At 37.9% G+C, this 23,548-nt stretch overlaps 1 protein-coding gene across 5 annotated transcripts in view; it reads left to right on the forward strand.

The window, feature by feature from the left end:
- sox6 (SRY-box transcription factor 6) overlaps window positions 1-23,548 on the forward strand; it is a 200,241-nt gene that overhangs the window by 37,376 nt on the left and 139,317 nt on the right. For 3 of the 5 annotated variants that reach the window (XM_061963933.1, XM_061963936.1, XM_061963934.1), the window contains exons 2-3: window positions 4,769-4,840; window positions 16,858-16,908. In XM_061963933.1, coding sequence (XP_061819917.1) covers window positions 16,874-16,908 — 35 coding nt within the window. In that variant the 5' untranslated portion in view covers window positions 4,769-4,840; window positions 16,858-16,873. The remainder of the gene's footprint in view (window positions 1-4,768; window positions 4,841-16,857; window positions 16,909-23,548) is intronic. The other 2 variants (XM_061963937.1, XM_061963938.1) reach the window with 1 other exon arrangement.

Genomic DNA, 23,548 nt, shown 5'->3' on the forward strand with positions numbered 1-23,548 from the left:
CACGGATTTGTTGAAAACATCCGCAAATGAGAACGGAATGATGGGAATCCGGATGTTGTGTGTCAGTGTATTGTAATAATCCCAGGAATGTAGGCTCATACGACTTCTTTATTTGTGTTGTCTTTGTTACACAAGATGTAATTCAACCACACAACAGCTCCAATGTGTGTCTATACCTTTTCCCGGCAAAACTCGAACACCCACTTCCTAACAACGTAACTTCCCTATCTCTCCCGGAAGTCCCGCTCCCCAGCCAAAGTCATTGGCTAACATCCCTTAGCCAGCCGCTACAGTATAACGTGTCAGCTGGAATAAACACACGCTGAGAAATAGCTCCGTGCCTGCCTACTTTATGGGTTATAGATAAACCTATGGATAACGGAGACATATATAATAGTCTCCTTTTCAGGTGAGAGACGACGCTAAAGGCAGTGCCTTTAAGGCACGCCACCAATATAGTTGTCCGGCTGGAAATTGGGAGATTTTCGGGAGAATGGTTGTCCCGGGAGATTTTCGGGAGAGGCACTGAAATTCGGGAGTCTCCCGGAAAATTTGGGAGGGTTGGCAAGTATGCAAATGGGAGACTAGTCAGGATAGAGGGAAATATTAATGCAGTGATGTACAGAGACATGCTGGATGAAAACCAATGCTTCTCATCCAATCTGATGGAGCTTGAGAGGTGCTGCAAAGAGGAATGCTGAAGGTGGATCAACAAAATATTGAGCAAAGATGTGATTTTTTTTATTTTTGATAAATTAGCAAAAAAAAAGGGTATATATATACATATATATATATATATATATATATATATATATACACTTTTTTTTGCTACAGTCTATAGTCGGCTACAATAGGCCGGTTGACACAGACTCTTATTAATCTGCAGGGATTGCAGCATTTCATTAGAACATCATTTGAGCTTGCTCATTATTTGACATTATAAATGATCTTGTTGTTATCCCTCAGACAAATAATTGACTTAAATAAGTAATGAATAAGGAATACATTTGCCCATTAATATATTGTTTCCGCTATTGTTGTCAATTACCATCAGATGATGAATTTAAGGGTTAGTAAACTCTGTGTAATTATGAGAGCGCCCGTTTACTGAGGCAAAATAGGAATTAGGCATACAGTTAGATATCTGAGAAGCCTGGTTTATCGAATTGTCCTACATGAAAACCGACAAGGTTGTTGGGCAGAATAATTAAAATTGCACTCAAAACCTTTGAAAGATGAAATTAAAAAGAAAAAAAGTGATTGCTTGTAGCACTGCTTGTTTTTGAGCTGTTTTATATTCCCCAATTTTGTTGGTTCATTGCAAACTACTGGTTTAGGTTCGTAACAGTTTCGGTAATGTTTAGAGCAACTGCAGCTGGAATGTTTGTGGTGTGTGACTACAGAAGTGGGTGGTTGCAACTGAGTGAAATTGTGTGTGCTTGCAAAGCAAAGGTGCTATTCATGCAACAGCATCCCATTGAGCCGAGGTCACTCCTGGCTCCTCTCTCCCATTGTCACCTCGAGGCTCAAGGCTACCACATCAGACCGGTCTGTAAATCTTTGCCTTTATCTAGCTTGGTCGTGTTTATCCTCCAGCCGCCCACGCAGTCCGTGCTGGACTCTGATAACAATACGCTGGCAGAACATGTATCTGGTCTTCTTGTCGAGGGCACGCATGGGCTGGATACGGCGGCAGACGAAGGTGCTGTAGTGCAAATTAGTGACAGATCAGTTAGGCGTGACTTTAAAAAAAAACCTTGGCCATGCCTATTTGGCAGCACTGATACAGCCTAATTGTATAAATCAACTGGTAATGAGATAGTGGTTCATTGTGGAAAAACAAGACAATGTGAGAAAATTAACAGAAAAATGCTTCTGGCTGTTTTATCTGCCAATATGGTAGGTCTGATTAGTTTTTAATCTCATCGATCATATGTAGGCACGTATATACAGTTACTTTTTGGCATTCTGTCCACACAAAAACCAAAAGTGTGTGGTGTCTGATAACTGAGCTTTGCGAAAAATCGGATGATGACAGAGCCTTGTGGTGAGGTTCATTGTTGGTGAGGCACAGACATCTTTTAAAATTTTAACTTATTATGCTCGAATCAATCTTAATGAAAGTTGCTTATTATGAGGATAAAAAGAAAAAGAAGATAATAATTCCCTAAAGATAAATTACTTTTTAATCCCATTATTATTTTTGAAAATATATACCTGAAAACCATTTGTGATCGTACCTTTATTGCCGGGTTCTCCAAACTTATTTTAATACATTTTTTTACATTAAAATGGTTCAAACCAATTCAATGTTCATCATATACTAAGCTATTAGAAAATAAAAAATAAATATATATATATATATATATATATATATATATATATATATATATTAGCTTTTGTGTTGTAGGTGACAAAGCACATAGATGTTAATGTTATATGTAATATATTATTTAATAATGCATTTGATTAATTACATTTTCAGAACATAATAAAAAATAGCTGCTGGCAGAAAGTGGCCCCAAGCCACACTTTGGATACCCCTGCTCAATAGTATAAGACAGTGTTTTTCAACCGATGTGCATATCACGTTTGTATCAGACTGTGTTTCACGGCACACTATGTGTGAGATACAGTCTGGTGTGCCGTGGGAGATGATCTAATTTCACCTATTTGGGTTAAAAATATTTTTTGCAAACCAGTAATTATAATCTGCAAATTATGTGTTGTTGTTGAGTGTCAGTGCTGTCTAGAGCTCGGCAGAGTAACCGTGTAACACTCTTCCATATCAGTAGGTGGCAGCCGGTAGCTAATTGCTTTGTAGATGTCGGAAACAGCGGGAGGCAGCGTGCAGATAAAAAGGTATCTAATGCTTAAACCAAAAATAAACAAAAGGTGAGTGCCCCTAAGAAAAGGCATTGAAGCTTAGGGATGGCTATGCAGAACGAAACTAAATCTGAATTGGCTACAAAGTAAACAAAAACAGAATGCTGGACGACAGCAAAGACTTACTGTGGAGCAAAGACGGCGTCCACAATGAACATGACATGACAATCAACAATGTCCCCACAAAGAAGGATAAAAACAACTGAAATATTCTTGATTGCTAAAACAAAGTAGATGCGGGAAATTTCGCTCAAAGGAAGACATGAAACTGCTACAGGAAAATACCAAAAAAAGCAAAAAAGCCACACTACACCCAGGAAAACAGCAAAAAAACTCCAAATAAGAAAGGGCGTGATGTGACAGGTCGTGACAGTACACCTACTTTGAGACAAGAGCTATATTGATGCATGCTTGGTTATGGTTTAAAGTCATATCCAACAATTGCGACAATGACTTTTTACTGTCAACTGAGTTTCGTTTTTTAGTGATTTCTGCTGGTGGTGTGCCGCCGCATTTTTTTTCAACGCAAAAAATGTGCCTTGGCTCAAAAAAGGTTGAAAAACACTGGTATAAGAAGTCCATGCGACCAGCAGCTGTTACTTTTTGAAAGCCTTCCTTATTTTGTTTTAGCTTTAACAGTTGTCAGCTACTTTGCTATATAGTTTCTGGCCACCAAAGTTGTGCCTCGCTGCAGCAAGATGGCAACGACAAGCACCTGCCAGCTGACATACGACCCGGGCCCTTCATGGCAAACTGCTCGCCTCTCTGTATAGTTTCTCTGTATTTTATTGTCTGATTAGCAAAAATAATGATGTCACACTTACATTACATACATTACAAAGTCATGATGTACATGCATGTCTTCAGCACATTCGGCCCCCAAGGCAGAACACTGTATTGAGAGGAAAAGCTCGCTTGCACAGAGCAGAGAGCAAAGACTTGCGGCAGCCTCATAATAGTTTTTTTACTCTAAATTCCACCAAGTGTCCTCAGCACTGAGCACAGTGCAATTGGGATAGTTCACTTGTGCACTATAGGCAGAGAGGAAAGACTCATCTCAATCTACCCTGCATGTATTTGATCATAAAATGTGAAACTCAGAAATTTTTGCTAAAGAAAATGTTAAAAATGCTTAAACTCATACAGAATTTGTTTTAACACAGTTCAATGAACTACTATTAAAATCTAATTTATTATCATATTATTTTTCTGTTCCTCGCCTACCTCCCTTGACTGCACGTCCTTAGTGGAGCCTTTCTGAACACTGTTTTCTGTGTCTGCGTGTAAATAGTTCAACTTTAACAACATTTTGGGCTCCTTTTCATTTTCTCCTTTAAACTGTAACATATTATTTAACAGTAGAATGTGTCCATTGACAACTTACATGAGCAATTAAAAAATAGTCATCCATGTTATGGAATGCAAAAGCTCGGCAGTTTCTGATACTACGTGTATGTTGTAACATTAAATTACCTGTGTAAGTTTGGGCTTAGCCATAGTTATGTCTTTTAGTAGACACATTACACCTAATAAACAGAATAAGACCTCTCAGCAAATCAAGAGCATCATTGAAAGAATTCAACTTAAAATTAAAAAAAAGAACAACGACCACTGTATTACAAACTGACCTTCAGCCAACAGTCACTGTGGCCCTGATTCTCTTTCACTTGTTCTGTCTCTGTTTGTTCGGATGTCAGTAAACACTGTTATCAAAGGGCAATGTTGTTTTTAAAACATGCACCATGATCCTGTTGTATTCTTCTATCGAATGTACATCACTGACTTCATACATGCCACTGAATATACTGATTGCACTGTCAAAGTTTGTGTTACACAAACAATTAAATAAGCCATCTTTTGTCTCTCTGTGATTACTTTTCAGGTCATTTACATGAATTCAAAACCAATTTGCCAGTGAGTAGCTGGAAACTGGGGAGCAAGTCTTTCAGTTTTTGTAAGTATCAATTTGCCTTTGAAGCTGTTTCTGTTCTTGTCACATGCCTTCTCGTCTCCTGCTGTTTGTCACCCACACTGAACACCTGCATCAAATGAGGTGGACAATTGGATTGACACACAATGTATGCACAATTACACCGTTTTATATAGACAATCGTTCCAATATAATCTTGCAGCTCTTTTTGTACATATTTTTCTCTCATTTCCTATTGATGCCTGCCGTGTAAGGCAATACAATTGATAATGATGTTACATAACATAAGCATTCACCAACTTTACATATCCATATTAATTTCAAGACATAACTAGTGTTAGCATATAGCATGCACGTTACGTTTATTTGCTTGGCTTCTTTGTCTTATGAACTGTTCTTGTAGCTTAATGTATCTCATCATCAACAGACAATGTATCGTGCGTGAATGCAATGTATTCAATGGATTAAACATTCATGTGAAATGTAAAGGATTGTGATATTTATCGGCAGTGGCTTTACATATTCTAGATAAGAGCCTAAACAGTTTGTCATTCTATAGATTTTTTTCGCGCTATTAAGTAGTGATGTCAGTCAAATAGCGTACTTTTCAAACTATAGAGCACACCTAAATATTAGCCGCACCCACTTAATTTGTGGACACATTTTTTGTTGGTCATATATTGGCTGGTGCACACATTGAAACATGAAATATTTACACAGGCGCTGGTGTTCATTCACAAATGTAACACAGCGTCCTTCTCCTCCTGAGGTCCGACAGTCAGGCCTTTCGGAGTCCGTTAGTTGTGGTGAATATCTGTTCTGTGTGGCGACTGTTTCTTTTTTTGATGGCCGGGTAGATTGCCTGTGGCGTTAGAGCTGTGTCGTGTGCATTTTATTGTGTCCTCTCCATGTTGAGGGTGAGTCCATAACACGATAAATAGGCTTAGACTTAGACAAACTTTAATGATCCACAACGGAAATTGTTCCACACAGCAGCTCAGTTACAAAGGGTGGAAAGGATAATGCACATAAGGGCACAAAAGAGAGCAACAAATTGTGTAAAAAGTAGACCAAAAATGTACCATAATATAACAATATAAAATATAACATATTTGTAATATAAACATATTGTATATATATATAAATATATATATATATATATATATATATGTATGTATGTATGTATGTATGTATGTATGTATGTATGTATGTATGTATGTATGTATGTATGTATATATATATATATATATATATATATATATATATGTGTGTATATGTATATATATATATATATATATATATATATATATATATATATATATATATATATGTGTGTATATATATATATATATATATATATATGTACATATATAAAACAAATCACAATTACAATTTACAAGTGTACAGTATATATAACAGCTGCAGCAAAAAAGTAAAAAAAAAAAAAATTAAGCAAAATAAAAATATAAGAATAGATCAAATAAAGGTAAATGCAACATAAAATATACATTATAAACAAAAAAAGATTTGCTAACTTAGAAGCAGTCTGGTAATAGACAAATATCCTCTGTGTGGGCATTAAGGGCGCCGCCCTCAACTGGTTCCGGTCGTACCTAACCGACAGGAGTTTTTGTGTAAAAGTAGACAGTTTTATGTCTTCCACAGCTCCTTTACCACATGGGGTCCCCCAGGGCTCAATCCTTGCCCCAATTTTATTTGCGCTTTACCTTCTCCCCCTTGGTTCTATTTTTAGGAAGTACAGTATTGCATTTCATTTTTACGCCGAGGATTGCCAGATTTATTTTCCCATGGCACAAAATAACACGGTTCAACGTCTTATTGACTGCCTGCACGACATCAAAGTCTGGCTTTCAGCTAACTTCCTGAGCCTAAATGAAGATCAAACAGAAGTTATGTTGTTCGATCCAAGTCGCTCTCCCTCCCCCAACGTTGACCTCGGCACTCTGACCCCGTATCTCAGCGACTGTGTCACAAACCTGGGGGTAAAGTTCGACTCAGAGTTTAAATTCGAAAAACAAATCAGCAGCGTCGTACAAAAAGGCTTTTATCAATTACGCCAAATAGCGAAAGTGAAACCTCTTCTATCAGGACATGATCTTGAGAAATTAATCCACTTCTTTATCTCGACTCGTCTTGACTACTGTAATGCCCTGTATGTAGGCATTAGCCAGGCCTCCCTCGCCCGCCTGCAGCTCGTGCAGAACTCTGCTGCTCGTCTGCTAACACAGACCCGCAGACGTGAGCACATCACCCCTATTTTAGCGTCCCTTCACTGGCTCCCTGTGCGTTATCGAATCAATTTTAAACTCCTTTTATTTGTTTTTAAATGTCTAAACAACCTCGCGCCAACCTATCTCTCTGACCTCCTTCAGCCTTACTGCCCCACCCGATCCTTAAGATCAGCCGATCAGCTGCTGTTGACGGTCCCTGACACAAGGCTGAAGCTTAGAGGTGACAGAGCTTTCGCCGTTGCTGCTCCCAAGCTCTGGAACGACCTACCTCTGAGTGTTAGACAAGCCTCCTCTCTTCCTGTTTTTAAATCTCTCTTAAAAACATACTTTTATTCCATGGCTTTTAACACTGAGTGATATCCATCCTGCAATGGCGCCCCATAATACACCTGCTGTGAACCTGTTTTTATGTTTTTATGTTTTTATTTATTCTATTTTTATTTATTTATTTTTTATCGTGTTCTGTTTGTGTTGTGTTGTGTTTGCTCGGTACTCGTTTTATCTTTTAACCTGTCCATTGTACAGCACTTTGGCTACCCCTGTGGTAAATTTTAAATGTGCTTTATAAATAAAGTTGATTTGATTTGATTTGATTTGATTTGATCTATTGCTGTATGGCGAGTGGTTATACAGCTGGAAGGAGTGCGGAATGAAGGAATTCTTGAATGGCTGACTAAATGATTGTATACCTGTAAGTGCGTTCGATTTAACGTAAACAGTTTCATGGTCAACCATGACCCATTCAGCAAGTTCAATGGTCTGATTTGATGAAGCAAAATTGATTGGCAGCATATGAAGCAAAAAAAAAAAGCCACAGCATTGTATAAAGCGCTGGGTTCAAAGCGTGTGAAAAAGGTAGTGGCTTATAGTTTGGAAATTAAGGGTATTTAATTGTAGCTCCTATTTTAGGACCCCTGGTATGAATGAAAAGGATGATGCAGAGGAGAATTTATGTCAGAAATTAATTTAACAGCACTTCAGTGTAAAATAAACATAATTGTTGTTCATGTATTATGCATTAAATTGGCTTCTTCAGTAAAGCCTGCTGTGATTAGTGATTGGTAGCTAAACAGAAACCTCTGGCTAGGAGCACCTAACAATTGTTTTAATTTTGACAACCTTAATTACCTGACATGATCTGAGAGTAAATTTAGAAAACTACTTGCTATACATATATGGGACAATATGAAAGCCCCACTTGAAGTTAATACATCGTCCTAAAATTGCAATGTAATAAATATACATCGGTATTTTACATGATGTACGATCGTATGATGGAGTAATTAAAATAAAATATGCTCTCAGTGGATTAGATGTGGTGTTGTCTGGCTTCTCTTTACAGTGGTAATTAAACATGGAGCTATTGAGTCGCAGGAAAAGGATCCAACCTCCAGGTTTATTGTTATTATTTAAATGAATGATAAACCTGATTTATTTGATGAATAAAAATCCAATATAGATCTGGCTGCTGTCCTGTACCTCAATGTATGATCCCTTGTAGTGTTAGACAGAGTTCACTTAGTAGCACTATACAGTGAAAAACAGGAGCAAAGAACACGCCATTAATCTTCTTGCTACCCCAGCTGTGGAAAGTAATGCATAACTAAAAATCCGCTAAAATTAATTAATGAGTTCAACCATGAACTTTTCTTCCAAAACGCCATGAATCGTCTCTGACTGATAATGCACCACGACCCTGGGGTATGAAGTCCCTGTTGCGTTTCGAGTAGCCACTTAATTGATTTGCAAATTATTTAAAGTTTGTGGTACCCAGGGGAGTGCGCTTCTCTAATGGTGGCCCATTTCGAGCGCCTTTATGAAATTGTAGCATTAAGCTATGCAATCTAAGAATTGACATGATGCCTGTTATGTGGTTTTGCACTGGATAAACAGCCTATTAAAATACTGTATTGTGTGAAAATTACAATATTTTCTCTACTACACAAAGATTGATTGATTGATTGATTGAGAAGTTTATTGACATCTTAAAGAATTTAATCCATGTAATGCTTTAAAAAGGCAAATGTGTATATGTATGTTTGTACAGTGAATGTATATGTACAGTATGTGTATGTGTATGTTTGTACAATGAATGTGCGTGTGGATGTACGAACTTTGAGTATGTAGATATGTACTGTATCAGTGTATGTATACATTCATACATATACACATACTGTAAATATACATTCACTGTACAGACATACATATACACATACTGTACATATACATTCGCTGTACAGACACATACACACATTCTGTACATATACAAGTACATATGCATACATACACTCATGCACATAATCACGTTTCATCAAACATATATTAACGTTGTTACCCCAGGGTAAACTGGGTATAACACATGGCACACTGACAAAGCTTAACCTATTGTTACTATAACAATCTACAAGGTTAATATAGGTTGCTTTTCTTTCTTCGCCTCCATTTTTCTGTATTCTTTCGTATCTCTAGTTATCATTACGTATATGTATTGTTGCATTTGAACAACTGTATTGTTGATAATAAAGGTAAATTATTGGTATTGTTCATTATCAATAGCGCTATTTCTATTGGTATCTGTATTGCTCCATTCGTAGTGTAATAATGCTCATTGTCATTTCTGTATTATTTTTTATTTTCGCTAACTGCTTATTTGCTATGACTTTTACCATCATATTTGTACATGTCGTATTTGCTGATGTTGCTCTATTGTTGTTGTTGTTATTGTCGTGTTTGCTGTTGTTGTTTTTGTCTCTCTGTCTTATTCCCCTTTAGTCCCCACAATTTCCCCCTCTGTCTCCTTTTTTTTCTCTTTCTATCCCCTCCTGCTCCGGCCCGGCTGCACCAAATGATAATATAAATACATTTAATAAAGTCAAATACAAATAAGGCAACAAAGTAAAGTAAATCTGAACAGCCGATATGGGCATCTACATCAACTATATGATTTGCCTAAAAAGCTGGACAGGACAAAAAAAATAAAAAATTAAAAAGGCAAATTGATGGCACAAAAAGCCAAAAGGCTTGTTTCCATTGGGGTCCATTAAATATTCATCACATTTGATACATTCAATAATAAAACATATATAACCTGTAACATGTATATAAAAAGTTACATTAAAAATGTTTATAAATTATGTACATATACACAGTATACATGTCAGGTGATTTGAAAAACAATATTTACAAAAAATGGGGGTCCAGTGTGTTATCTTGTGTTTTATACTACAATCTCATAAATTAAATACTGTTAAAATCTGGACTGAGCAATTGTGTGTTGAACAGGTTAATTTAGCAGCTCAAACACTTCATGTTCCAATGCTGCTATGAAGGAATCTCTGTGTTAATATCAAGGAGGCTCTAATCTGCAGCCATTAGCAACTGCTGTCATTCAGACACACGTGTCGGGCAGATTTAAATAAAATGAAATGAAGATAGTTGTTTTTGGTCCCTTGGCTTCATTCATTGCCACAAACATATGCTCTGTGCCCCGCTTCTTTCCATCTTATTTATGACTTTAATTTGTTGTGTGGGCTGCGCAAGAAAATCAAATTTAATCCAATTCTCCCAGGAACCCTGTCATATAATAACATGGTAATTTCTGTGTATCCTTTTGAAAAATGAGAAAATTAATTCCTCCTGACATGTTCTAATTATTCCAGTGTGAACTGCGGATGGGCTCCTCTCTTTTCCTCCAATCCTTTCCCCTACCCCCTAAGTGTCAGTTGCCGACGGGTGGCGAGGTGCTAATGCTGACCAGCAGCGCGTTTAATTTGAAACATGAGCAGACACCTTTCAACACACCTTGCTAATGTTGGAGTGGCTAACACAAATTAATTCACTACTCATCTGGCAGCTCTGACTGAGGTGTGTGTGGCATCACACAAGAGTGTGTCTACATCAAGTGTGTGTGTACATCGATGTCAGTTGACTGAGGTCAGTTGATGTCTGCTGACATCAGTCCGAATAAAAGTCGAGGTGTGCATTCATTAAGAGTTTATATACATACAATAAATGTGGATTTTTGTGCTTGACTTACTATTAATATTGTTATTTAACTTGTTGCCAGTGACTACGCGGATGCATGTATTGCTTGGACAGTTTTTTCCAAGCTAACAGTACCTTTTCACACATCTCCACCGATCCACCCAGAGAGCCTTTATTTAATTAAACTGTCATCAAGCAGTATTTAACTTGTCATTTCACCTAAATATCAGCCCACACTTACCCAGTACTCAAGGTACATCATGAATGTATTTTTAAGTGTTTGAAGTGCACACAAGCTTGTGTGCTGCAACACAAAATTAACACTTTCACAATTTAGTACCTGATTTACTAAGATCCAAATACTAAGGGCTTAACGGCATGTACAAACTATAAAATTACGTACAAAAGTGGTGCATATTTCCCTATTTAAATGAAGATTTAGCATGTACTATGCAGGCTGTGCCTATAGGAGACACTTCTTTCCCTCCACAATATTTTTTTATACTCCTACCTGTGGTGTTTTGCTATGCTTTGAAACATGCAGCAGACAACAAGAACATCTTTTCTGGGGCATTTTTGTAGCAGTACCACAGTGCGATCAACGAGGATCCCACTTTTAGCGCACTAAGGTCTAGGTCTGGGTCTCGGTGCACCCTGGGAGACGCAGGCACTAACTGCGAGCGTGCGCTGGTCTGAAATGATCTAGACGCAAGAAAATGCGTCTGCGTGATTGCAAAACTTTTTTTTTCATATAGGTGTTTTCTGAATTATATATCTCCTATATGAAACAGTGAACACCATTAAAAAACACTAAAAGACACCATGTTAGTTTTAATCAGCCTCTACAAAATTATACTGTCAAATAGATATGTATATTTTTTATTTCTGACAGTCCAAATCGTCTGTCTTTGCATGCGGGATTGCTGCCTTTCTTACACCAATGTGAGCGTAACTGCACCAGTTTGCACGTACTGTAGATATAAAATGTCCTAAGTATAAACGCAAAACAATGATCGCAGAACAGTTTTAGTCTTGATGAGTCACATTTTGTGTGCTAAATGATTACATTTGCATTTCTTTGTCCAAGTATTGTGAGCATTCTAAAAATCAGCATACATTCTGCATATTCATGAAGACACACGCTAAATAGATTGAGATCTCCATTTTGCTCATTTAAGTAACACAATCCTCCGCGCACAAACTTAATAGATCAACTGTAAGTGTGCTGTCAAGTTTGCACATGTTTTAATGCACGCAAACCTAAATCAGGCCCGACATCAGGCCCTACATCATCAATATACTGATATGCAGTATTACATGTACAATGAAGTATACATTATCTTTAAAATCAGCGAACACTAACAAAGAAGCAGAGGAAACATTCAAGCGTTTTTTGCCGCTTGGACGTGTTAGAAAGTGTTCACACCTCTGTCTACCGTGGAATAAAATGAAGCCAACACAGTAACACTCGTGAGTCAATAACTTCATATTCTGTAGCATCAGCAGTGTACTTCAAAGCCCGTTTATATCTGTCATTTCAGCAATGTAAAGTTAAAGTAGCAGCACGGTTAAACTAGCGGTACGGTTACGTTTAAACATACGATACGTCCTCTAGTGCCAGCAAGTCAGTATTGTTTAGGTTACACTTTATTTATCCTACAATGGGGAAATACTTAGAAATGACACAATGATGACATCCTCAGACCAGGGCAAGCTGTAACTCTCTGCTAAAGCCGTCCACTCGTTACATAAACTCATGGTAGTTACAAAAAAGATCAGTTAGAATAATACATAATGTTGGATATAGAAAACATACAAATGCTTTATTTATTGAATCAAAAATACTGAAATTCCATGACATAGTGAATTTGCAAACAGCTAAAATTATACACAAAGCAAACTATAACCTGCTACCCAAGAATATACAACAATTACTCTCAAAAAAAGAGGAGGAATATAATCTTAGAGAAAAATGTAATTTCAAACATTTGTATGCACGTACAACACTTAAGACCTTCAGTATATCAGTATGTGGAATTAAATTATGGAATGGATTAAGCAAAGCAATCAAACAATGTACTAATATGATCCACTTCAAGAAACTCTTCAAACTTAAAGTGTTTACAAAGTACAAAGAACAAGAACCATGACAAACATTCTCAATTTATTTCATCCATCCATTCATTCATTCATTCTCAAAATAAATTTACTTATCTCATCATATGAAATATGACTTACTTCACCAATTATTATTATTAAATTATTATTATTTATTTATTTTTATTGTGATTACTTATGGAGTATATTGTGAATAAATTGTGAACAGGAAGTGAACAAAAAGTTTTAGCAACTGTTATGTAAAAGAAAAGGGGTAGGATTAAATAAGCTCTGCTTCTTCCTACTCCTTTTCGAACATGTTGAAAAGAGAAACTGGAAATTGTGATGTATCATGTTGTATGCTTGCATGTTCGAAATAAACTCAAACTCAAACTCAAACTCACACATGTTGAAGACAATGATTTGGATCAGTACCCCTAGGCCAGCGTTTTTAAAAGTGTACGTTTTTGAGGAAAAAAGTATGCGTTTGCAAGGCCAAAACACAAAGAAGGGTATGAGTTTTCCAATTTCATGTGGGCATGGTCTGGAACAATAGTGACATTTGCAATATTCACTAAGCTACATTTGTGATTTACATATTTCTTGAAGGTGTTTCACACATGTTATGACAACACATAAAGAAAAAAAACCCAGAGTAAAATAAGACCACACTGTACAGAAAAATGTGTTTCCATGTTAATACAGTATGTATTGTATCTAAGCAGCTTAGACGGCAGGGGAAAAAAATAAACAAAACGTAGTGAGCATTGGAGTCAGCTTGAAACCACAGAGCTGTAATTGATTTGGTGTGCATGCGTGTGTGTTGTCTCTGGGCCACAGAACAGAGGACTTAGGGTTGTGGCGTCATGGTTAAGGAAAAGAGAGCATGGCTTTGTGAATGGTGTGTGGGTCCCCCAATAGTCAAAGAGGGGAGAGGAGTCAATATGGCTGCCCCGGCCTACTGGGACTGAAGTCACCCTCGTCCCCTCACTCCCACTCACAACCTGAAGGGTTAATCACTGTCACTTTGGATCCATACAGACAGAGCAAATAGTTGATACATCAGTGTGGAAGGACTGAGGGCAACTGTTAAAGAGCTCCTGGTTCCACCTTAATTGTACATCTGCTCTTAAGATAGTTTCTGCACTGTTCAGGTATCTGAGCTCTTTGACTCTTCTTGTTCTCAGCACCCTTGAGTTTGGATAGCGGTATCGTGGTTCAGAGTTATACCAATGACAGGATGTGTGCAGCTAATTCCTGCACCTTAGGTGCATTGCACACTTCGTGAGCCTGTTAATGACTGACGACTGAGAGCGCCATCTCATGCCAAGACCCACATGGCTGCTGGTGATGCATTAAATCAGCAGTCAATTTGACTGCAAGTTTGAAATCTAGCCTAGGTTAAGGGGATGTGCTGAAGCCGTGTTAATAGCTAGCTTGTTGTCCATATGGTACTGCTTTAATAGAGCACATTTGTTGCAGATGGTGGGAGACTTGGTGAGGCAGAGGGAGCTGGCAGGGGCTTATTCTTCGAATGGGCTGCCGCGCTATTCAAACCACTGCAGGCCAACTTCGTGATGTCGATTCTCCCTGCCCTTGAATTGTGGTTAGCCTTAATTTAAAGCCATTCTTGCGTTTTTTTTTTTCTCAAGGAGGAGCAAATATATTGGATCTCACTCACATTTTCCTGAATTTGGTAGCTGGAGTTCCAAACCGCACCTTTGCTTCCATATGCTAAGTTCAGTTGTTCCTGACCACAACGGGGCTGGAGACAGTCTACACAGCTGAGGAAACACAGGCAGGGAGAGCAAAAGTGAAAGAACAAGGGATAATGGAATGAAACATAAGATATAGATAGAACCCCAGCATAGCCTAATCCAGTGCTTCTCAATTATTTTCTTTCATGATCCAACTGGGGTAGTCATTTACCTTTACAACACACTGTAAGTTACATACTTTATATATGCCGCTGACGACAACTATTTTTTTTTTCATTCCTGTCACAAACTTCTCGATCTCTTCCCCTCTGTTAGCTATGTACACATGTGTTCCTGTGTACCTACTACTTCTACTGGGTAGGACAGGAAGCCTGCTGATTCGATTGAGCGCTGTTACCACCTAGTTGCTGGCTTGTGTATCGTTCTAACATAAATACTATAGCGTGTAAACAAAAATAATAAAAGTACCCCGTGCTCACACCAAACCAGGAGGTCCCTACCCACTATTTGAGAAGTACTGGCCTAAACTGTCACATCTTGTGGAATGATCGAGGCGCACACTTTGTTTTTTTGCCATTTGATACCCTACAAATTTCTTAATACATTTTGTCCGATTGCATACTTGTCAATTGTCAGTTATGATTTAGTCATTGTTTCCGTTAGTGCCATTGGTGGAGTATGTTTGCTTTTTGCACTCAAAGAAGTGAGGATACACGCTTGATCTGTTTTGCACTGTTTGACGGGTGTTTTCTCACGTTGTCACCGGCTTGGTGTGCGCTTGTGTGGTGATGGCATTATGTGTGCTCAGCCCAGTTGAGTGTAAAAAAAAGAGCATAGAGGCAGAGCCCCTGGCTATGGCTCTCCCGCTTCCCCAGACACCTTATTGTGAGAAAAGTCTCGGCTGAGCCCTCTGGGCCTTGTGGATCCACTGCTTCGCTAAGTGCTGGCCAGACTGAAAGGCATAGTGTCCTTGGGCCCGGCTCATTCTTTCCATTGTCTCTCGAGCCAAGACAGAAGAAGAAAATGCCAAATTACACACATATCACTGAAACTCTTAATAGTGTTTAAGGACTGGGATGCCATTCGCTCTTGTGTTATTCGTGATGAGGTGTTTGAATTATTGGTGTTGAAAACTGCTGACTTTAAAACCAGATTGAACTTTAACCTGTGGACTGGATAGGTCTTAAATATAAGACTAGTGGAGGGGTGCCATACCATCCAGTAATTGTTTATTGTTGCTGTAAGTTAATTTATAAGATTTAATGCATTTCTGACAAGTGTTTTCCTCAAAATCTGTTACATAGTTTGCCACTTGAAGCACATGCAAGTCCCAATCCTTTCTAACCAACCATAACACAATAAAAGTGCATATTCTATGCACAAATAGTAAACTCCGCTGGAAGTCATTTTTAGCTGTACATGTCCCGTATTTTGTGGATAAGGCTTCTGAACGACCCCTACAAGCGGTGACATCATGACCACATCCTCCTGCCTCATTGACGTTACGCGGACCATCTTGCGTCCCTTGTGGCCAGGGCTCCCAGAAGCCACAGCACCCTCGCCACACATGTGCTGCAGCTGGACCACCGTTGGCTGATCTGAATAAACTAGAGCTGCGCTGGGATCTGCGGTTAGCAAGCTGGATGTCCATGTATATATCCGTACACAGTTGTGGGAAGGTCTGTATCATGATCAGTAGTTTACGTGTTGCAAACATATCATCAGACTCTCTGTGCAAACCAACGTCGTATGCAAATGTACTCCCTCGATGCAACAAGGTATAATTAATGATGTCAGTTCATAAAAATGACTCTATGGATGCGTAGCTATATTTTCAATTTAATTAAAGACATGTCATATTATAAGAAGAACATGTATTCCCTGTGTGTTTTCTTTCTTCCTTTTCGATTTCCCCCTTTCACTGCTTTTCTGTTTCTTGATTTGTACTGGTTCCATAGTGAAAATGGTTCTTTGTGATTTCTCCTGCCAGAACCCCACATGCTGACATGGAAGGCTTTCTTCGTAGCAGCTTTTTACTGAGGTTAGTTGCTTTTCCGTTGTTGCCATTTAGGATCATAGGTCGGGCAAGGGTGGCTGTGGGCTAACAGGGGTTAAATTTCTCCACACATTGTTAGCTTTGGACTTTGTCCTGTGCGTGCGTGCCCGTGTTTGTGTGTGTATTTGAACTATGTTAAACGTGGATTCTAACATATTTACCCAAGCTGTCTGTATGGGATGAGTGTGTCCATGTGGTTGCAGACAGGCATGCTCACCCTGATAGCCACCAGTCAGACTGAAAGCACACATGAGCGTAAGGCATGGATGTAGATGGGGTGTCCCCTTTCTTTCCCCTTCACGTCTTAAGGGATCAGCAGATCAGGCTTTCTGGTCTTTACACCGCATGCTTTTGTCCAACCACTGTCCCTATCTGACCTCCCACCCGCACTGACCTAATCTTTGCTAGGAGCAGTGCTGCACTGCCCGGCATATCATTTTTGTCATGTACTGTACTATGCACTTCTTTCTCTTGGTGTTGTCTGACTGTACTCAACCCACCATGAAGATTTTAATTTTTTTTCTGTGATTCTAATTAAAATGTGTGCTGTCGTTAGACAGAATGAAAGTAAATAAGAGAATGTATTTACCATTGGCCTCTTTCCTGGTAAACCACCTTCTCTGGGCTACAGTGTTGCTCCCTAATTAGAGTTGGCTCATTAGAAGCCACAGCAGCAGCATCTGCCTTTCAAAGCTTCTGTCAGCCTAACTTTACTAAAGCTAATGAATCCTCTTTGATTTCTTTTTCAAAAGGTCACTTATTTAATTAAATTAACAAGCTTATTTTTGCTATCTGAATAGTTAAGAGCATTTTGAAAAGAAAGAACAATTTGATACCATTACCCTCGTCGGTTAAAATGTCATCAAGGAAAACAACTGGAAGCGCTTTAATGCAGTGCCATGTAACTCTTCCATAGAATCACACTAAGAAATGAACCAAACTTGGACCAAATGTGGACAAACCTTTTCGATACATTCTATATAGTTAAGACCATTAATATGATTCCTTTATGTGTTGAAGTTTTTTGTAGGCACCAATGTATACCGTGTGCTGTATCTGCTCTAATTTGACAGGATTTTTTCACAGGCATACATGTTGCTACATTTTTTTAGCCCAGGCTGCTCACACTCACTTCCACTTTTTAAGGTATGGATACAAACAAAATTAAAGCGTACTATAATTTCCTGAGTGCACCAGTATATAAGCCGCACCCACTAAATTTTAGAAGAAAAACATATTTCCATATATTAGCTGCACCACACTATAAGCCGCAGACATGTATATACATTGTGAAATGAATTATTTACACAGAAATATTTTGTAAATGTTTATTTACATACCTTAATTGTTTCCAAACAGTTTCTGTAACACAGCAGTAAAATTACTAATCAAACAAAACAGACGTCATCGTTATGGAGCTACTCGCTGTGGAAGCTAGCCCTCAAATCAACTAAACAGACTTACGGTCACGTTTTGGTGAATTTACCAAACTGAAACAAAATAAAAAGAATGCCATTGTAAGTTAATAATACCAACACAGACACATTTTGAAATGTGTTACCATATTAGCTAACACTACTAACGCTAGCTTCATTACATTACAATAGCACATACAAATATGTATGAAAACACTCCAACATACATCACACTTGGGACAGTTCAGTAAGTAAGAATTGTTTTAGTTATACTGTACAACTTACAAATGTTGCTTGGAGTGATGAATGAAGAATCCATACAAGTAGAAACGCTATGGATGATTAGAAGACAGAATGGCAGTTGTACTTCCGGTTTAAAGCTTTCAACAGTAGGAAACACTGTAGCCATTCGCCTAGCAGCACCTTCAGTGAGCGAACTCATCCAAAAGATGGCGCCATAGCACAAACAATAAAACACTGTTTCAATATATTTGCTTGTGTTCTGTGAAAACTTTTTGCATTATAGCCGCCAGCGAAAAGAAATCCATAAATTAGCCACACCGTTTCAAAGCATAGAAAAAAAGAAGCGGCTTATAGTTCGGAATTTACGGTAGTTAATTGTATTTGGGATACTTTAATGTATTGTGTACATACGTGAGGGGATAGTAAAGTGATCTTGCAGAGACAGACAAAAAATTCAACATGTATATATATATATATATATATATATATATATATATATATATATATATATATATATATATATATATATATATATATATGTTTATATATATGTTTATATATATATATATATATATATATATATATATATATATATATATATATGTTTAAGGCACTGAAACAAATTCCTGACCTTATTTTAGTTTTACAACAGTATCTTTTTGTTCTCAAACACGTTAATATGAAAAAAGACAGTGTTTATTCAAAGTAAACACATAATTCCTCCACTGATCCACATGCTTCCGTCAGTATTTGTTTTAATTAAAGAAGAAGAGACTGTAAAGGGATATATCTACAAGATTGGCCTCAACAATCAGGCCAAGATTAAAGGCAGGCTAAGCTTGTATGGGCCGAGAGTATGGGCTGTGGGGTGAGGGTGATCAGGGAGAAAAGGATAGCGGTGGAGGAATGTGGCAGTTAAGTCATTCCTCTAGTGAAGAATCCCAGCATCTTTTTCAAGCAAATAGATTTGGTCAAATAAAGCCTTAAAGGGGTCCTATTAGCAAAAAAATAACTTTTACTACCTGTTTTTGTCTGTTTGGGATCCCCATTAATCCCGGAAATTTTAAATCGAGGCTTTGCGGGAATATTTATAAACTTGACTTCTTCCAAACTTGTTTCAAATTAGCTGTATGACATTTAAGATGTTAGTGACGTATTTTGCTATAGTTGCCATATATGGTAGGGGTTTACCCAAAGAGCTTTGCGCGAGTCTGCCGTTTTATTCAGTTGTAGTCCAAAGTTGTAGTCAATAAGTTGCTTATTTTTCTCTATCCTCTTGTTATGTAGCAGACTGGCTTGTACATGCAAAATGTATGCTAAAATCCTCCACTGTTGGCAGAAGCGTACTGTATAGTTCCAACTTATATCTTTCAGTACTGTAGACTCGATATGGAAGCGCTAAAAACTACAACATGGCGGATCGAGTGGAGATTCAGTCGAAGGGGGCTTGGCCTGGAGAAGGGCTTTAGCACGTCAAAAAGACAGCACATTCTTTAGAGACAGTCAAAAAGCTTGACAACGGTCTGTAAAACAAAATCTATACAACATTTAGACTAAAGCATCACCATTACATGTTATGTAGACCAGGGATCGCCAACCTTTTTTGCATCACGGACCAGTTTAATGTAGGCATTATTTTCAGGGACCGGCTTTCCACTTGTGCCAGATAAATACAGCAAAAATAAGTGCATGGAAAATACAATTCACTATAACGCTGAATTAGTGGGAGCCCTGGGCTTGTTTCCATCTGCAGTCCCCAGCAGGTTGATAGTAACCTGCTGGGGACTGCAGATGGAAATCAGCCTTTGGCTACAATCCGTCACATTTATATGTTATATGTTCACTAATGTGCAGTGTATCATGTGTAACACAGATATATCAAATGGCAACTTCCTATGAGGAGTTTTATTTTACATCTATTAACAAGCTTATTGGTGCGTCTCGTTTGACAAGTGAAAGTTAAGTCGGAGAAAATGCAGTCATTTATTAATTATTTAATGTTTCTCTGCGGCCCGGTAGTAAATGCGTCACGGACCGGTACCGGTCCCCGGACCGTTGGTTGGGGACCACTGAGACCACAAGCAAGAGTTTTCAATGAAAAATAAAAATCTTAGTATGACGTCTTTTAGAGTGTGCGTCTCTTGTATGCCTGCAAAACATAATATTAAATTGCACATCGAGAACGATATTTCAACAAATCAGCTCTGATTTTGTGCAGGTGAGGAAAGTATGTCTATTTCTATTGATGTGGAGGAGTTAGTACAAACTTCCGAATAACAACTTGGTAAGTTTGTTTAATAAAACATGACATAACTTTGAACTGGTGTACACAATGCTATTTGTGATCACAATATACGAAGGCTCACGGCTGATTAATTTGATTTGAGACGCACTCTATATGGTGGTATGAAGCCAATTGTGTTTGGATAGTGAATGAGGCTAAGAAAATTGACAGCTATAAAGAATGAACAGAGAGCGGAAGGTAAGCAAAGAGAGATATGTCTTTAGTGTCTGCCTACTCCCAAAGTGATGCACCCCTTGCTCCCCCTGCATTTCTGCCATTATTTGATGTAATGAAAGGAGAAAGTGTGTAACATTGAGATTGTTAATTAATTTAGTCTAACAAGATGAAGATAAATGAAACCCACTGAAGGTTGACTAGGCTAAGGGGCCCACTTAGCATTCCTCCTGCCCGCCAGCTCTGTCTCTCTCTCTCACTTACAATGGAGCTTAGCTAATAGTGCAGAGCTCTGCTTGTTACAACTTTCACCCCAAAGGATGTTTACATGCCTTTATATAAAGTATATGTATATGTACTGTATATTTTCATTTAACATTGTTTTAATTCCCAAAGGGGTTGGGCCAGATTTGTAATGCGGTTAGTTTTGGAACATAGATGCGCAATTATCTGATGGAGTTATGTTGACATGTTCAATAAAACTCAGCTGACATTTTTGATTAGCAAAGTAATCTGACTGTTACAATATATGTGTAAAATCACTTGTCAAAGTTAATGTGATTTTATCATGGACATGGACTAATGATGCCAACCTTTTGGTATCTTCTTTTAAGTTTTACTATTTTTCTTTCTCACATGACAGCCAGCATTTCGCCATATACTGTACTTTGCTCTTCCTTGCTGCTGCTCAGTGGCTAAAGAGAACAGACATTTTTCCGTTAAGCCAGACAGTTGACAGTTACAAGAAAATCTGTAGTCGGTCAAGGCCCTGCCTTTTTAAATGGACACATTGTAAAGAACCTTGACAGCACCGACCAATCATTATGAACCTCATCCCTTGCTCTTATTGTTCTCAAGTGGTCAACAATGGGTTGTTGATTACATGGAAAGCATCAGAACAACAAAATCCAGTGTTGTTAGCAGTACATCGTTTCAAAGAGCAATAGTTGATAATGGCCTAACGATTGTTATCCAGGAGCATGCCTCAGAAAAAATAAGTAACCTTCTTTACTAAAAGTTTGATCATCTCATCACAGAGTGTTTAAGCCAATATAAGCATGGCTCATTTATGTGAGAAAGTGCACATGACCATGACTTGAAGGTGATAATTTTAAACCCCAGCCTATGCAGGTGGCATCTTTGTTTGTCATTGATGATTAGACAACAACAATAACTGTGGTAGATTACATAAAAAGTAGCCTTTGCCTCTCAATAAATATATTTTAGTGAGTGAGAAAAACATTAACAAGCAACAATGTTATTCATACTTTATTTCGTAATGTAAGAATGGAATGTCCATATAACAATTTGGACAACATAATTAACAGGGCTGCCAAGTTTCAGAAAATGACAAGAGTGAGACTTAAGTGGTGTTTGAAAAAAAAATTGGCCTTTTCTAACACCGATTTGGCCTGTTTTAACGTCGATTTATACCTTAAGACTTATGTCCTCACCTCCAGCAGCTCTTCCTGCACTGTGGCATTCTAATGCTAGTCTTAATTAATCAGAAATTAAAATGAAAATCATCTCCACTGTCTACTCTTCTGTCTCATCCTCTGCATCTGTGTTCTCAATTTGTATCTCTTCTACAACACCGTTCTCACTGTCCTCAATCTCTTCTGAGCTCTCTTGACTTTACAGTATTGCCAACTCCCCAGTAAGGAAAGTAGCTATTGAGTGCCATACAAGTTACTAGGAGTTGATAGATGATATTATTGCCACATTTGCATAATTGATTACAATGGACAATGTAAGAGAGAGGAATAACTCTTGGGAGATACAAAAAGTGAGTTAAAAAGATGCAAATTGTGATTAGAACTGTAAATTAATTATCTTCTGTTAATTCTTAGTTTAATTGTATTTTTCTTTGTTCTACATTGTTAAATGTTAGTGTATCAAATTTGATCAAAAGACTAAAGGGTTGTGATATTCACAAACAAACCAAATCTATTGACTGGCTCATTAACATGAACGGTATGCTTGTTTTCATTTGAAATGTGACAGTGATGAAACATTTACATTAATCGCACTCTGTAAACCAAGGCAGAAACAGCGGCAGCTTTGCACAGAGTGGGTGTGTGTCTCCTCTCTCCTCTGACTGTAATGGAACTTTATTGTCATTGCTCTTAAAAGTACAACGAATTGTGTTTTCAGTACCAGCTGTCAAAGAGCAGACATCCAGTAGGCCGGGGACCGCCTGTGAGGAAAGGCTCAACTGCTGCTAGTACGTTGAGGTTATTAGAGTGGTACGCACTTTCATATCTCCAAAACATACAAAAAAGTTGCTAGATTTGTTGCTCGTCGCTTTTGAAAAAGCAAGTCACTAAGAGGAATCAAACTATGACAAGTCGCAAGGAAAAAAGTCAATTATAATGAAAATAAAAAATATAGAGTAGTGAATGGGGAAAAATAAGCGTGAAACATGTCAAGTGTGGCAAGAGGCGTGAGAATGGGTTAAATTGCGTGAGGCTTGGCAGCTCTGGTTATTGACATGTACCAGCAATTAAAT

This window comes from Nerophis lumbriciformis, linkage group LG06, assembly GCF_033978685.3.
Source record: "Nerophis lumbriciformis linkage group LG06, RoL_Nlum_v2.1, whole genome shotgun sequence".
NCBI lineage: Eukaryota > Metazoa > Chordata > Actinopteri > Syngnathiformes > Syngnathidae > Nerophis > Nerophis lumbriciformis.